Source organism: Olea europaea, unplaced genomic scaffold (genome assembly GCF_002742605.1).
Source record: "Olea europaea var. sylvestris unplaced genomic scaffold, O_europaea_v1 scaffold1576, whole genome shotgun sequence".
In the NCBI taxonomy this organism is placed as follows: domain Eukaryota; kingdom Viridiplantae; phylum Streptophyta; class Magnoliopsida; order Lamiales; family Oleaceae; genus Olea; species Olea europaea.
Window position 1 is genome coordinate 54,807 of NW_019233374.1, and position 15,755 is coordinate 70,561.

Here is a 15,755-nt window from a genome sequence, read left to right on the forward strand (position 1 = left end):
TCCAGAATTATTATTTTTTTTAGAACTTTAGATTTTTATTTTTTACAATTTCAAAATTTATATTTTTCAATTTTTTTAATTTTAATTTTAATTTTTTGAAATTTATAGTTTTTTTTAAGAATTTTTATTTTTATTTTTATTTTTTTTAAATCATTTAAATGTTTATTTTCCATATTTTGAGTGTTTTTAGCATTTTCACTAAAAACACTCAAAACATCACAAATACGTTTTAAATGTTATAAGTTTAAATTACTTTCGAAAATGCATTTTCAAAAATACGATTAAAAAAGCTTTAAGTATTTTACAAAATTGAAAACTGAAAACAACTTAAAACTAACAAATCGAATGCACCCTAAAACACTGAGCAGCTAACAATCCAAAAGACACGGACAAAGACACGAATGGCATACCAACAAGGTTTAAAGCATGCTGTAGTATATACCGTAAGAAGTGCAGTCCAAGTGTCCAGTAAAATATCGCGTGCTACCCAGCTCCACGTCTCTTCTTCTGAGAGGTTTTCCAAAAGGCATTTGATGACTTCAGACATCAGCACAGATAACAGTGTAAGAGTGCCGTAAGGCCTGAGTGTCAAGTCAAAAGTACGACTTCAGTACAAGCCACAAATATGACATAATAACTTTCAGATGGAAATTGAGAAATTACTGATAAATCCAGAAATGATAAGACTGACCTCAAAGATTTCAAGAGTTGATCAAACACAAGTGGTGTACTCACAGCTGCCATAGACATCAGTGCTCGGCAACCATCAAGGAGTTCACTGAAGAAATAACAAATAATAAATCAATATAATGAAGATCTCTAAAAGGCTCCCATCCACCTCACTCATTCTTCTAGAAGGAACAGGAAGGATTGAGAAGCAACTAGAAGAAGGGGGGAATAACAGCATTCTGTTACATAGCAAATGGGGGGGAAAAGTAGTTAGGCAGCAGTTATAAATAAGAGGGGAGAAAGGCTTAGTAGGGGAAGCAAATGTTGAGTGAAAGGAGTCCTATAGTCATTTTAATATCTATAATTTTCTGCATTTCGCTTCAAAGATCTAATACAAGTTCCGTTTTTCCTCTTCTCCAATTGGAGTCCTAACAAATGGTATCAGACAACATCGATCTGCTGGCCCAGATGAAGATAGAAAGTAGAGTGGAAATCATGGAAAAGGAGATGAAGAAATTGAAAGTGGAGATGCAACGCCTTCCCAAATTGGTAATATCTGTAGAACACCTTAAACAGAATATGGCCAAGATGATGCAGACAGTGGAGACAACACCCTTAGGCAGCCTTCATCCATCCAAAAGCAGAGTCGAGTAGAAAAGTTAAGAGAGAGGAATCCGGATCCCTTACAGAAGGACGGATTCCAAAGAATCCACTCTGGACTGATCACCGATCACAAGATAGAGGAAAAGCACCGGAAGGATCAGGTGAAGCTACTTATGGCAGAGTCACGATGGCGATGGGTCAGAGCATACGGGGGAGATCAGTAGCAGGGTTCCAAAGCTCGTTGGAAGCTTTGGTTGCACTTGTGCCCGGTATCACCAAGGGAGCGTTGGAGGGAACATTTATAAATAGTTTGAAACAAGACATAAGGGCTAAAGTCCAATGGTTATGTCCACAAGGATTGGGCCAAATCATGGCAAATAATTGAAGATCGCAACAGCATAAAAGCTAGAAGGGAGAATACGGCCCAAAAGGCCATCAAATTATTTCCAGCCCCAAATCAATGGGAAGGAAAGAAAGTGGAACCCTTCCCTACGAGATCCGTGACGGTGGGGGAGAAACACAGTCGGGCACCAAGGCAAAATCTACTGGAACCAATCAATTGGTATATTTAGGGAAAGCTGAAATTGATGGCGTTAGGAAGGGACAACCCTTTAAGCTTTTTTCCGGGGCAATGATGCCATGGCTACAAGGAAAATGCTTGTACCACAAGTGGCGGGAGAAGAATCCAATTGAGCACCACAATAAATATAAGGGGCTGATATTGAGGCTTGAGAGATCAGGGGAACAATTAAGCCAGAAGATGGCCAGAATATCCCAAAAAATAGGAGCAATTCAGAAGGCTGTAGCATCAATAACCCTCCCTCAATCAGTCACGAACAAAATGGTGGACGGAGGGAACAGAAGTTTCTATGAAAAGTTCTTTGCTGTTTGCCAGGAAGAGGAGGCAGAATTTCGACGGTCAATTGACGTTTTGGCTATGCCATTGCTGGGAATTTCAGAGGAAGGAATGAAGAGTACACTTGTAAATGGGCTCAACCCAGAAATTTGGGCTGAGGTCCGTTTACTGAGACCAAGTGGGCTGGGGTCTACCATGAAAGCATCCCAGCACGTAGAAGACATAAACATGGTGCTCAAATTGGCTAAGGAGCCCATGGGCTACAAATCACCTATACATACACATGAAATATATATGGACAGAGCAAGAAATCACTGTAAATTTGCGAAAATGGTGAGAGAATTATTTTTTGGAAAAAATGGCCATGTCTGAATCTAGTGACTAACATGAGCCAGGAGGGCATTGACACCTCCTCCATCCTCTCTAAAGTAACCCCTACTGTAGCCAAACTCATCAGCAAACCAGAAGCCTGTGTGATGATAGAGCAGCCTACTGCGTATGGAGAGTTGGTGTCTATTGGAGGACTTAACCCTAATGTCAACAAGAAGCTAAGTGCTGCTATTTGCACTCCAGAAATAAGAAGAGGGATTAAGGCTGAAATACGTTTGTTGCCTCCAAACAGTTCGGGCCGATTAATGAAAGTGGGCCAAAAAAAAGAAAAGTAGAGGAGCGAAATTTAATTACCCAGTCCACTGAGGAATACCTGCCTCAGAAAAGAGTAAAATTGAATTAATCCCCAAATTCAGTGGAAGGCAGAATAGTTGATTCCTTCCCTACTAGATCGGTAGCAGTAGGGGAACAATTGACCATTCCACGCAAGGAATTCACCAGCAAGCGCATGTCAAATGCGGAGAGGGAAAAACTGAAAACTGTGACGTTGGAAGAGCACGCCGCCAACATTCCCTAACCCCCACCTTGAGGACAAGGTGGATTTGGAAACCAGGGATAATGAAAAGGCTCCCATCCACCTCACTCATTCTTCTAGAAGGAACAGGATGGATTGAGAAGCAACTAGAAGAAGGGGGAATAACAGCATTCTGTTACATAGCAAATGGGGGTTGAAGAAGGGGGGATAACAGCATTCTGTTACATGGAAAAGGAGGGGAAGTAGTTAGGCAGCAGCTATAAATAAGAGGGGAGAGAGGCTTAGTAGGGGAAGCAAATGTTGAGTGAAAGGAGTCCTGTGGTCATTTCAATATCTGTAATTTTCTGCATTTCTTTTCAATCAAAAATCTAATACAAGTTCCGTTTTTCCTCTTTTCCAATTGGAGTCCTAACAATCTCATGGCACAAGATGGAGGAAGTGATGGAAATAACTTGACCTTTCACTTCTTCCACATTCTATAGCTTTCAAAACAGCATCAGGAGGTTCTATCCATTGTATGATTCCAGATAACAGTTGTACAAGGTTCTGCCTTTGCATGTACCCGCTGTCTGGATTTCAAAACAATTAGTAGTTAATAAACAGAAATAATTAATAGTCACCGACATACCATAAGGTGAGAGAGGACCAAAAAAAAAAAAAAAAAAAAAAAAAAGCAAAGTTGGAAAGAAGGAAATAATAACATGCTAAAAGGGGTTCAATCAGCACATAAATTTAAAGAACTTTCAAAAGCAGACCTCCTCTCTGGTAATAAGACGTGGTAACAAGAAAGGAAAGGCAGCACGAGCTTAAGTTTGGAGGTACAAGTGACATTCAATCAGAATAAGCAAATAACTGCTAAAGAGTAATTTCTCGGATTTAGTGGTCACAACTGCTTGGTTTTGGGATTGACTTGTGCACAACGAATACAATCAACAATAACTTCAATTTATCTCACAGGTATTAGAAAGGCTTCTAATGGAGGAGTATATAAATTAAAAGTTACTTATTGATCGCCCCTTTAAAAACCTAAGTTATTAAAGAAAATAATTGTACTTGACCAAAACGATATAATTGTCATAAGTAAGGACCTTTTCAAGTTTCCATGTTGTGCACAATATCGATTGTGACTATCTTAAACTTTATCTATTAGAGAAGGGAAGAAACTCTTTACCTATGTCTTCAACAAAAACATATAAATAATGTTTTGAAAAGACATTGGGTTAATGTCCTACAACTTTCTACAATTACATTTGCCAGTGTATGATAGACTAGTATACACTCTTGAAAGCACTCATGATTTTAACTTTTTTATACACTGTAAATTATGGTCATAATTCTAAACTAAATAGATATACAGATGACAAGTTACTAGTCAATGTATAAGTATAGTTCCCATGAATCCATCATAACATATTACCCTTACCAAAAGAGAGAAGTGAATCAAAAGCTTAACTATGTGATAAAAAAAAAAAAAAAAAAAATAATATAATATATAAATATTTTAAAAAAAAAAAAAAAAATATATATATATATATATATATATATATATATATATATTAACCGTTACTAGAAGGTAAGAATTATACCAGAAGGAAATATGGTTCCTGTTATGGAGCAAAATTGGACAATAAGTTTCCGAGAAGAAACTGCAAGAGGGCAGTCTAGCCAGTAGCCTTCACATGAAAACTTCTGTCTCAGTGCACCATACAAGTTCAAAATCCATCCGACCTGACCACTTGAAATCAGCACATCCCACCACGAGGAACCAGGCTATGAGCAGCAGAAAAGTAGAAACAAGTACAATAATCAGTGTTAATGATCAAACAACAGGTTCTAGTAGATCAATGAAAAATGTTAACATAAACTATGCAGTCTAAATTCAGGACCTTAAATGAAAAATTCGAAGTTACAGATAAAATAGAACTTAAAATGCTAATCCTCTTTGAATAAACAAAGAAAAATTGGCAAAAATCTAATTGAACTGTCTTTGAAGTCAAATAAGGAGGGGGAAAAAAGGATAGATGATGTGGGAGAGACATACAAGCCAACAAAGACTTCAATTCTAATAATAAAAAAGAAACCCTCTATGCAAATTTAGTCCTTTTTTTATATGTGATTGACAAATCTACCATTTACAAATGAGCTGAATCAGTAGAGTTTTGAGCTTAATTCAACCTAGGCTCTGTTTAAAAAGATCTAATTAGGATTTTTGGTGTCACCTTAGACTAAAAATTTTCAAAAAATTATCAAAGTGCAAAATAATAACCCATTTGAATTTCATTACATTAAATTTCATTTCTCTCTCCTATTTTCAACCACGCAATCTTCCATTAAATAATATTACACGTAAATCGAAAACTTTTCCTTATTTTTCAATTACTCATTTTCAAAAAAAAAAAAAAACTATTTCACCCATTTTCATTTCCAAAAAATGCGGGCCAAGCAGGGGCTAAGCTCTTATAATTAACAAACAATCTTCAGAAATTATAACAGAATAATTTAAAGTGCACAAACAAAAGAAATGTCTATGAAGTAACATAAAGGAAACTATTATTTAGTTGGTAGTGCAATGCACTATTCCCAAAGTAGGTATATGAGAAATGCAATTTTTAATGTTTTCGTGGGCGAAAGTTCCAAAATGAGTCAATCAGAATTTTTATGTTTAGTCTCGAGCTGCCTCACAAAACTTAAGGTGTCTGCCTTGCAAAACTGAGGCGCAAACCTCCAAAAACTGCCTCACTATCAGCACCTTGAGACTTTTTTGCTCACCTAGCTCTGAAGCCATCTTCAATCGAGTTTCTTTAAATCATTCTAGGCTTGACCAAGTTAGTGCTTTATTAAGCCGGCTTAAACCTTGATGGGATCTCAATGCTTTAATTATATTGTATAAATATTTTTGGGTTAGTTCATAATTATAAAAATATGTCTGACAAATTCAACCAATTAAGTGTTCTAAAATTTTAGAAATTCCAAATTGAACAACCTGTTCAACTTTCACAATGAGTAGGAAGATATTTCAATGCTTGATTTCATATTGTTTTTTCACAAAATAAATATTTGCTATGAAAATTTCCATCAAATATTAGGCCCCCGTTTTGCCCCCATTCTCATTCTCATTCTCATCCTTTTTCTCTCTCTTATTTTCAACCACACAATCTTCTATAAAATAATATTACACACAAATAAAAAAAGTTTTCATTCTTTTTCAAACACACATTTTTCAAAATAACACTATTTCAACCATTAAAATTTGGCAAGAATGGAGGCTAGGTCTAGTCAAATCTGGATTGAACCAGCCCGATCCAACCTGGTATCCAGTCCAAGACTGCTTGAAGATTTCGTAAGCCATGGATAGACCTGCTAGATCCAGTGTGAACATTAAGCCTAACAAACATTGGATGACCAAAATAAGAATATTGGACCTGCGTGTCATTCTTGCGTTATCATTTATTATCATATCTTTTTTCGTTTGATTTTTAAAAATGAGAAGCAAAAGAAAGAGTAGGACATCAAAAGAAAAATCAAGAATTGGAAAAAAAAAAAACACAGAAAAGGAATGTTCCACAGATGTCAATCACTGTCACTGTTAGGTTTCTGCAAAGATCTTCGTTTATGATCTGGTAGCTTTTTTATGTCATTTAGTTACGTCCTAGGTGAATTGGAACGATGATGTTCTTTATTCAGATCCAAAATTTGCATAAGTTTTTTGACGGTTTTATTTAAAGAATGGTATTGCGAGGGTGAAGTGGCAGAAAAAAGAGGCAAAGCAGAGATGTCTTCACAACTCTTGATGCATGGATCCACCCTGCCTAGAAGCCCTGAAGATAGTACGCTCTACCTTAGTCGGCACCCTCTTAAACTTCAAACGAACACGTGCCTATTCTTGCAAACACTGTCATAAAAAAATCTTTCTAAACAAGAGGTTTGAGGCAAAGGGTAATAAATCTTACAACATACCTGCACCAAGATGCATTCAGACCTTCCAAGAAAGTTACTCTCTGGCTTAATTTCACCACAATACACATCTAGCCCTCTTTTAGAACTCTCAACTGCATTTTTTTTCCCTTTAAAGTCCCAATTCAAGATTTGAAGCATTAGACGAAGGGCTGCTGAACACACTTTAACTTCAGGAATGGCTGAGTCAGATCCAATTATTCTATTTGAGACATTTATAGCAGCATCTTGTGCCCAACGGTAAAATTCCTGTGAAGTATGAAAAGGGAAAGATTTTTGTCAAAGCTTCGAAAATGGCAGAGACAATTTGTATTGAGAAGGTCATACGCTGCATCAAATGCTAGAAAAAAAAGAGGACCGAGCATGTGAGGAAAACCTTTATATAGTCCAGCTCTAACGATGTTCGGCACTGCTCATGAAATTCTCTAGGAAGGCCCATAGCAGTTGATGTAGAGGGTGAAAATTCTGATACCTAATTGGAAAAGGATTATACATGTATTAAATATGAGAACAAACTTAAAGAAAGAAATGTTAAAAGCAAAAACAACTTGACTACAATCCTTTGAGGATATAAAGTGGTGAGAGAAGTACCAACGATTCCAAAAAACTGATTCCCATAAACTGTACATCAACAATCTGGCTGCCAGTAACAGCCTGTTTCACCTGCATATGAGAGAAATGGATTCATAAAAGTTAAAAAATTTAGCATGCTGGCAGCAGAGTTCTAGAATGAATATATGAATAATTTAATAGTATACCTTTGTAGCACATTTGACTTTACTTATTCACTAGTTTATTTTTTATATTTATTTCCTTACCTTGCACAATTAGGGTAGAATGTTTGTAGAATTTAGACACAAGAATATTGGTTTTTAATTTGATTCCTTTTTCAGGATATTCAGTAAATTCTTGTGTACAATATCTAAGCATGTATTTTTATTCTTTTAATATATATACATACATCTATATGTGTGTGTGAGTGTGTCGTATCAGATCCTTTAGGCACGGGAAAATTTTTCTATTGCAGCCTTCACTGCTACAATGCTACTGGTTCCTTTCTAGCAGCCTTCAATGCTGCTAGCCTGCTAGTTATGATGTTCGGACTCGGATACGGATCCGTATCTAAGTGTCAGATATTTTATTTTTTAAAATATAGGATATGGGGACATGGCTAAAATGTGTTCAAATTTCAGACATGAGTATGTGGGTACGTCTTTCAAGTTTTAATTTTTTTATTAACCCAAAATGTCATTTTCAATAGACCAAAAATAATTGTTCACAAAGAATGAGATGAGTATTGAATAAGGGGTTAAGATATATACAATAGAATTTTGAGGTTTAGTTTTCAATTATAGGAAGTTAATTACTAAATGTTATATAAAATAGAAAATTATGGATTTGATTGTAATTTAAACTTAGTGGAGCATTAAGAAGTACTATATGGAATCCATTTTCATTTTATACAAACAAAACCCTAAACCACCAATACAGAAAGGGGAAGAAAGGAAAACGCAAACAAGAAGAAAAGGAAAAGAGAAAAGAAAGGAGGGAAAACTTAGCGTCATCGCCCTTCTCTGTCCTCTCAAAGGCGACGTTAGATTTATAGAGAGCAAAAACAAGAAAAAAAAAGGAAAAGACTAAAAAAGAAAGAAGAAGCAAAAGCAGCGAAGTGTCCGGTTGAAACTTGAACGATCCGACACATATCTTATACCCATACTGATATCAAGTCGTGTTGGATTTTATGCGCAATATTAAAGAGATGAAAAACGGAAATCAACACAAGAATTTTACGTGGTTCGGCGATGTGCCTACGTCCACGAGAGCGAAGCGGAGATTTCTTTATTCAATTATAAAAAATAGGGTTACAACATTTTATTTATACTAACCCTAGCCTGGACCCATATAAAATTTTAAGGCCCGTACAGAAAATACCCCTATACCATACCGCAGGGGCGTTGCCCCCGCACCCCCAACCCATTCAGCGTCCCTAACAACCAGACAGTGAATTAAACCCGCGCAAGGCCGATGTCATCGCTCTGCTCCGGCATCGGCCCATTTGTTCCAGAGCCTATGTTCCACTCTATATGAGCCACATGCACAACAAGTCGTGTCCGACACGAGTATTCCAACTATTTCGAAGAGTTCGAGCATTAGAGACTGCTAGTATTTTTTCTAGCACTCATTGCCAATGCTTTTGTTTCTAACTCTCTTTAAACAGAGATTTCTATTTATTTCTTGAATGTATGAAATGACTGATAACTCCATGTAACAGCCACCAACAAACCTACAACCAACCCACTATTCCACATCCAAAATGACTACACAGAAATATATGAATTGACTGCAGCAGTCAGAAAATTTCGCTACTGAGTGAAGGACAATCAAATGCATCTGATGGTCTGCAAGCTACCTGCTGTGGAAGCTCCCAAGTGTGATATTTGTGAGGCTAAAACTCCACAATAATGTCCTCGTTGCTACATTCTATGCAGCCAGAGATTTGTAAAACTTACTTTCTTCTTTCAACAACAAAGAAATTTGGGAGGCACTCTCAAAACCTATTGTAAGGATGTTTGCATCTCAAATTTTCAAGAGGCAAGTCGTTACACCAAGCAAGGCTCCTTTAGTGTCACACATTATTACAACTCCCTTAAAGGTATATTTATAGAATTAGGTCTACATCAAGATTTGGAGATGGAGTCCCCGGCACTAAAAAGAAGTTCAAAGACATGTTGGCGAAGGATAGGGTATTTCAACTCCTAACAGGCTAATCCCGAGTACGATCGAGCTTGTGGATAAGTGGGAAGAGTTCCGTTCCTCAACCTAAATGATGACTTTGCACACATTCAAGGAGAGGAAAGCCTCAAAGAACTGATGGAGGCAAACCAGGGTCCTACAATGGAAGACACAGCACTAACCACATCTAAACTTAGTTCCAATCCAGGGACAAGAAAGCTATAGGTAAAGCCAAGCTTTGGTCTGATAACTATGAAAACCAAGGAAGACAAGGCTACGAGCTGGAAATTATATGGTAAGCAGCAAAACTAGAAGAATCCAATTAGTATTTAAGGCATCTTAGACTTCTAATACAGGCAGTTAATTAAATTCGGTGAGAAATGTCCTTTGCAATCTAAATTCTCTTTAGTACAAGGTAATCAAGAGTAAGTATGGATGATAGTCAAATGTGTAGGACCTGGGACGGGATCACTTATATGTCACTTATGCTAGTCCCGAGAAAAATATTACAAATATTTTCCTTCCATTTATTCGTCTAAAGGTAGGTAATGATCTATATCCATTTCTTGGAGGACTCTTCAAAAGGATAAAATCTTTTTTCAATCATATTTCCTCATTTGTACATCTCTCCTCACTTCATAATGTTACTATATTCAGCTTCCGTAACCTTTGATGAAGGTCCATCTCTTGGAAAAATCTCAATGATCAAGAATGCTTTCACTTGATTAATTTAATTGTTTTCTCTTCTCCTATTCCAGATGTAGGAGTTTGGACACTTGAAAATAGCAGGCTATACCAAAACAGCAGTAACGAATGACTACCTCAGGAAACAGTTATGCAGAGCAGATACCCAGTTCTAAAAGACATAACAAGTTTATAAGTACCAAAAGTTAAGAAGATAATCTAAGATATTTTTGACCATCAATACCTCAAGGAAAACTGCCTCCTTCTCAGCAGCTGTAAAATCTAGCCTGTACAAAGAAAAAAGAAATGAAACTAATCAGAAGATCCTTTTGAGCATGGCTAACAAGAAGATTAAATAGTCAATACACCATTAAAAAATCGGCCAATGCATATATCCCTAGAAAATTGATGCGATTGTAGAGAGAATCTCTGTCTCAAATTGGGAAGTTCTTTTAGTAATCTCTATTTTGTCGAAAAGCAACTCATGTCTAATGCATTACATTTGATGAGTCTCAACATCTGAGAGGAACCTATTAACTCAAATAATGTCTAAATGTACCATTGGTGGTTTCGATGCTCTTTTACACCAAAAGAAAACATGTTAAGTAATAGTAATTGCAAACTAAGCCTCTGTTTGAGCCAATTTTTTATTTTTTTTTGTGAAAAGAGATCTTTAGAGAATGTGTGGTTAAAAATCTTTTTTGGGGGATTGCTTCATTAAAACAGAATGGATCTCTCCTCCCTAACATCCAAACATCACACCCTTAGCCAGCCCCCGAACACCCCATCACCACCGACCGCTACAGTCGCCGGCGACATCACGTCGATAGGCCAACCATTCACCGGCCTTACGCCACTAAATAAGCCACATAATCAGGCGGCGGCCCTAGGTGGAAACCCTAGCACCGCCGCCCTAGCTGGAGACATAGATGCCAAGATCAGAGAAGAGGCCGGAAAACAGGGTTGTCCGTTCCAGATTCAGAAAAATTCGGCCACCTGCCTAGCAAACGCGCCTGACCGGCGTGATGCACAGGCGATTCCGGCCAGGGGGACGGAGTTGAGTGACCCACGCGCCGTCGGAACAGCGCGTGTCAGTCACGCGCGGCGGCGCGTCAGTCACGCGCCGGCGCCAGAAAACCAGGATGACGGGCAGAATGTCCCCAGTCCAGTAACGATGCCTGTTTTGCCGTCCAATATGCCGTTCTCACACAATCAGGGAAGGAAGTTAGTGGATGAATTCGATGTGGCCTTCAATCACCGTTTTCAAGTTGAGGCGAAGGAGTTTGCAATTTCTGTTACTAATCTTGGCGTTGTTAGAATGACCGAATGGGGCTCAAAGATATCGAATGCAATTAGCATGGGAAGGTTCGGTGCACGTTGGATGGTGAATATGGTGGACAAGTTGAGGGTGACTAGTAAGCATGAGGATTTCGTTTCTAGATTCAATGAGTCATCAAGAGCCTTCTTGGCACAGCGTTGTTCGAATCGCCGTGGTAGGTACTTGATGATAGCGCAGTTTGGGGATAGGCGTCGGAAGGGAGTTGTGATGGTGCCGGAAGGTGCGAATGGAGAAGGATGGGCATCAAACTAGCGGGTGTTTCAAACTGTTGTTGATTCTTTTGTTGCGAGGGATAAAGCCAAACATCGACCTGTGAATGAACATAATCGACAAGGATTGACTTATGCAGACATAACAGCAAACCTACATGCCTCGAAACATGTTAACCAGCGGAGGCAACAGCAAAAGGAGATGACTGTCAATGACAGTGTAAACGAAGGTCAGGATTGTTGTTTGAATAGGGCTGAAATTATGGCCCGTGTCCAGGAATTGAAAGGAGCGTTGGAGGAATTTATTAGGCTAGTGGGAAGTGGGTATGAAATGGGTCCCAAGAAGTTGTTATGTTGCCACATGTGTGGGGTGGGTATGGATGAGTATCGAGCAGTTGGAAAACAAGCATCGAGCTTGAATAAGAAGGAATCAGCACATAATCAAGTTAAGCAGGGAAGACTCGAAATCACTTGTAAGTCAAGTGATCGGATTGAAACGGATGAGGGACACTCTAAATATGACAAAGGTGATGTCTTAGAGGGGATGGCTATGGATGAGGTAGACACGGGGACCGATGTGGCCGAGAGGTGGTACCTTTGTCTAAAGAAGAGGACCCGAATATGGTGAACTTGGAGACAATAAAGATGGGTGCTACGGACACAGCCCCACACGATGATGGGCTTTTACTGGGTGACCAAGGGACGAGGCATGTACTGTCAAAGGATCTAGTTACCTCAAGGGTGATAGAGCATGATGTGACACCTTTGACAACAAGGGTTGCGAATACATATAATAGAAGGAACTCAAAGTCAATGAAAGTAAGTGACTTGGGGACGGAAAAAGCACTTGTGTTGTGGGTAGATGGAACCAAGAAGGGAGAAATAGAAAGTGATGTTATACAGGAGGAGGAAACAGGGGATTTGATTGGATTCGGACCTGGACACCCACCTTCGAACTGGGTTCTATAGAAAATTCAGGATTTCGGTAAGTTAATGGGCGTGTCTTGTGATGGTTATGAAAACAGATTATTACAATTATTTGAGGATTTAGAGGCCAATAGGGGACAGGAGATGAGTAAACAAGAAGGAAAACTAAGACAAAAGGGGCGATCATGAACTTAAGAGGCTCGAATGGTCAGTTAATTATGATGGCAAGGGTGGTGAGTCCAAGAATGGAGTATTGGGGAGGGATGCCGGACTGTTAAAATGATACCACGAATCATTAGCTGGAATGTAAGGGGACTTAATGAAGTTGGGAAAAGGATGGGTGTTCGACATCTGCTAAGGGGCTGGGGAGCGGATCTTGTATGCTTAAAAGAAACCAAGATGGAGTTCGTCTCGAGGCCAGTGGTCAGTAACTTATGGAGGGGACAGCATGTAGGGTATCAGTTTATGGGATCATCAGGGGTTTCTGGAGACATATTAGTCATCTGGGACACCAGAGTGCTTGAGATGGAGGAGGTGAGTGTAGGATTGTTCTCAATATCGATGTCGTTTAGAAACATTGGGGATGGATTTCAGTGGATGTTCACAGGTGTTTATGGGCCTAATACTGATGACAGTAGACGGGGCTTGTGGGATGAACTGGCTGGAATAATGGCTTGGTGGAATCTACCAACGTGTATAGGAGGTGACTTTAATGTGGTTCGATTTCCTATTGAGAGGTCGAGCAGTGGGAGACTCACGGGGGCTATGGAGGAGTTTTCAGACTTTATAAGGGAGAATATGTTAGTGGATTTGCCTATGATTGGGAGAGATTTTACCTGATCTTCTAATCGGGACCAACCGGATCTTTCTCGTATAGACAGGTTCTTGATATGCGGAGAGTGGGAGGCTAAGTATTCAGATGTCATTCAGTGAAGATTGGGGAGGGTGTACTCTGATCATTTCCCCATTATGTTAACTGGGAACAGGACAGGTGGAGGACGAAGGCCTTTTAAGTTCGAGAAAATGTGGTTGAAAGTCGAAGGTTTTAGGGAGCAAGTACAGACTTGGTGGACATCTTACGATGTAAGAGGGTCTCCTAGTTTTGTGTTGGATCGGAAGTTGAAGTCTTTGAAAAGGGATTTAAAGAAATGGAATGAGGAGGTTGTGGACAATGTGAACTGTCGTAAAATTCAGTACCTTTCGGAGATAGATGAGTTGGATAGGTAGGAGGAGAGTCGAAGGTTAGCCAGGGAGGAGAAGGATAAACATAGAGCATTAAGGGAAGAACTGGAGAGGTTGGTGGAGATGGAGAAGATTGCTTGGCGACAAAAATCTAGGGTCAATTGGTTGAAAGAAGGAGATAAATGTACTAAATTTTTTCACAGGATCGCAAATTCTAATAGGCGTAAAAATTCTATCACAGTGTTGGAAGTGGATGGGATAACTTATGAAGAACCACTCGAAATTGGAAGTCAACTGATGAATTTCTATCAGAATCTATATCGGGAGCAGTTTGAGTGGAGGCCAAAGTTGGAAGGATTGGATTTTTCTACTATCACGGAGGATGGTGCCGATTGGTTAGAGCGACCTTTTGAGGAGGATGAAATCAAGGAGGTAGTGTTTAGCATGAACGAGGATAAGGCCCCTGGATCGGATGGTTTCTCGTTCTCATTTTACAAGGCTTGTTGGGAGGTGGTGCGATCAAAAATCTTGGATGTGTTTACATATTTTTTTTTAAATGTGGCAGGTTCCAAAAAAGTTCTAATGCTACATTTGTTGTGCTGATCCCTAAGAAATCGGGAGCGACCGACATTAAGGACTTTCGCCCTATTAGCCTAGTTTGTGGGATGTATAAGATTATTGCGAAAGTTCTGGCGAATAGATTAAAGGAGGTGCTCGAAAAAGTAGTATCCAAGTTTCAAAATTCTTTCGTAAAAGGTCGCCAGATTTTGGAATCTGTGCTTATAGCGAATGAATGCATTGATTCAAGATTGCGTTTGGAAATTCCCGGGATGCTATGTAAGCTTGATATTCAGAAGGCATATGATCATATGAACTGGGGGTTCCTTTTGTATATGCTTAGGAGGTGCAGCTTTGGGGATAAGTGGTGTAAATGGATTTAGTTCTGTATTTCTACTGTTTCGTTCTCAGTTATGGTCAACGGATCGCCGGAGGGTTATTTTCAGAGTAGTAGAGGTTTGCGGCAAGGAGATCCACTATCCCCATTGCTATTTGTTATTGTGATGGAGACTTTCAGTAGGATGTTTGAAAGAGCTGTGGGAGAGGGTTTGGTAAGGGGCTTTATGGTTGGCCAATTGCAGGTGTCTCATTTGCTATTTGCAGATGACACGTTGATCTTATGCGATGCGGATGATGAACAATTCAGGAACCTACGTCGTTTGCTCCTATGTTTTGAAGCGGTGTCTGGATTAAAAATCAATTTAGGGAAATCTGAGGTTATTCTAGTAGGGGAGGTCACTAACGTGGAGGAGTTGGCTGGCATATTGGGATGTAGGGTAGCACAATTGCCCATGTCATATTTAGGGCTCCCGCTAGGGGCGCGGTTTAAAAGTACACATATTTGGAATGGGATTATGGAAAGAATGGAGAGGAGGTTAGCAGGGTGGAAGCGTATGTATCTTTCTAAGGGAGGCCGACTTACTCTTATTAAATCCACTCTCTCAAATCTCCCCACTTACTTTTTGTCATTGTTTCCTATTCCGGTCGCAGTGGCAAATAGATTAGAGAGACTTCAAAGAAAATTCTTGTGGGCAGGGCTAGGGGAGGAGAGGAAAATGCATTTGGTTAATTGGGATACTGTCTGTTTGCCTATGAGGATGGGGGGCTTGGAATGAGGAGCCTTGTTTTGTTTAATAAGGCTTTATTGGGCAAGTGGTTGTGGCGATTTGGAGTGGA

At 39.1% G+C, this 15,755-nt stretch overlaps 1 protein-coding gene across 1 annotated transcript in view; it reads right to left on the reverse strand.

The window, feature by feature from the left end:
* The window catches only part of LOC111376915 (exportin-4), a 44,557-nt gene that overhangs the window by 23,266 nt on the left and 5,536 nt on the right, over window positions 1-15,755 (reverse strand). The window contains exons 4-19 of the mRNA XM_022999926.1: window positions 14,037-14,172; window positions 13,466-13,746; window positions 13,126-13,138; window positions 12,508-12,849; window positions 11,826-12,066; window positions 11,396-11,542; window positions 11,127-11,220; window positions 10,924-10,994; window positions 10,609-10,651; window positions 7,539-7,610; window positions 7,324-7,419; window positions 6,951-7,196; window positions 4,580-4,763; window positions 3,451-3,562; window positions 692-778; window positions 443-581 (exon numbers count right to left, since the gene is read on the reverse strand). Of these exons, the coding sequence (XP_022855694.1) occupies window positions 443-581; window positions 692-778; window positions 3,451-3,562; window positions 4,580-4,763; window positions 6,951-7,196; window positions 7,324-7,419; window positions 7,539-7,610; window positions 10,609-10,651; window positions 10,924-10,994; window positions 11,127-11,220; window positions 11,396-11,542; window positions 11,826-12,066; window positions 12,508-12,849; window positions 13,126-13,138; window positions 13,466-13,746; window positions 14,037-14,172 (2,304 nt within the window). The remainder of the gene's footprint in view (window positions 1-442; window positions 582-691; window positions 779-3,450; window positions 3,563-4,579; window positions 4,764-6,950; window positions 7,197-7,323; window positions 7,420-7,538; window positions 7,611-10,608; window positions 10,652-10,923; window positions 10,995-11,126; window positions 11,221-11,395; window positions 11,543-11,825; window positions 12,067-12,507; window positions 12,850-13,125; window positions 13,139-13,465; window positions 13,747-14,036; window positions 14,173-15,755) is intronic.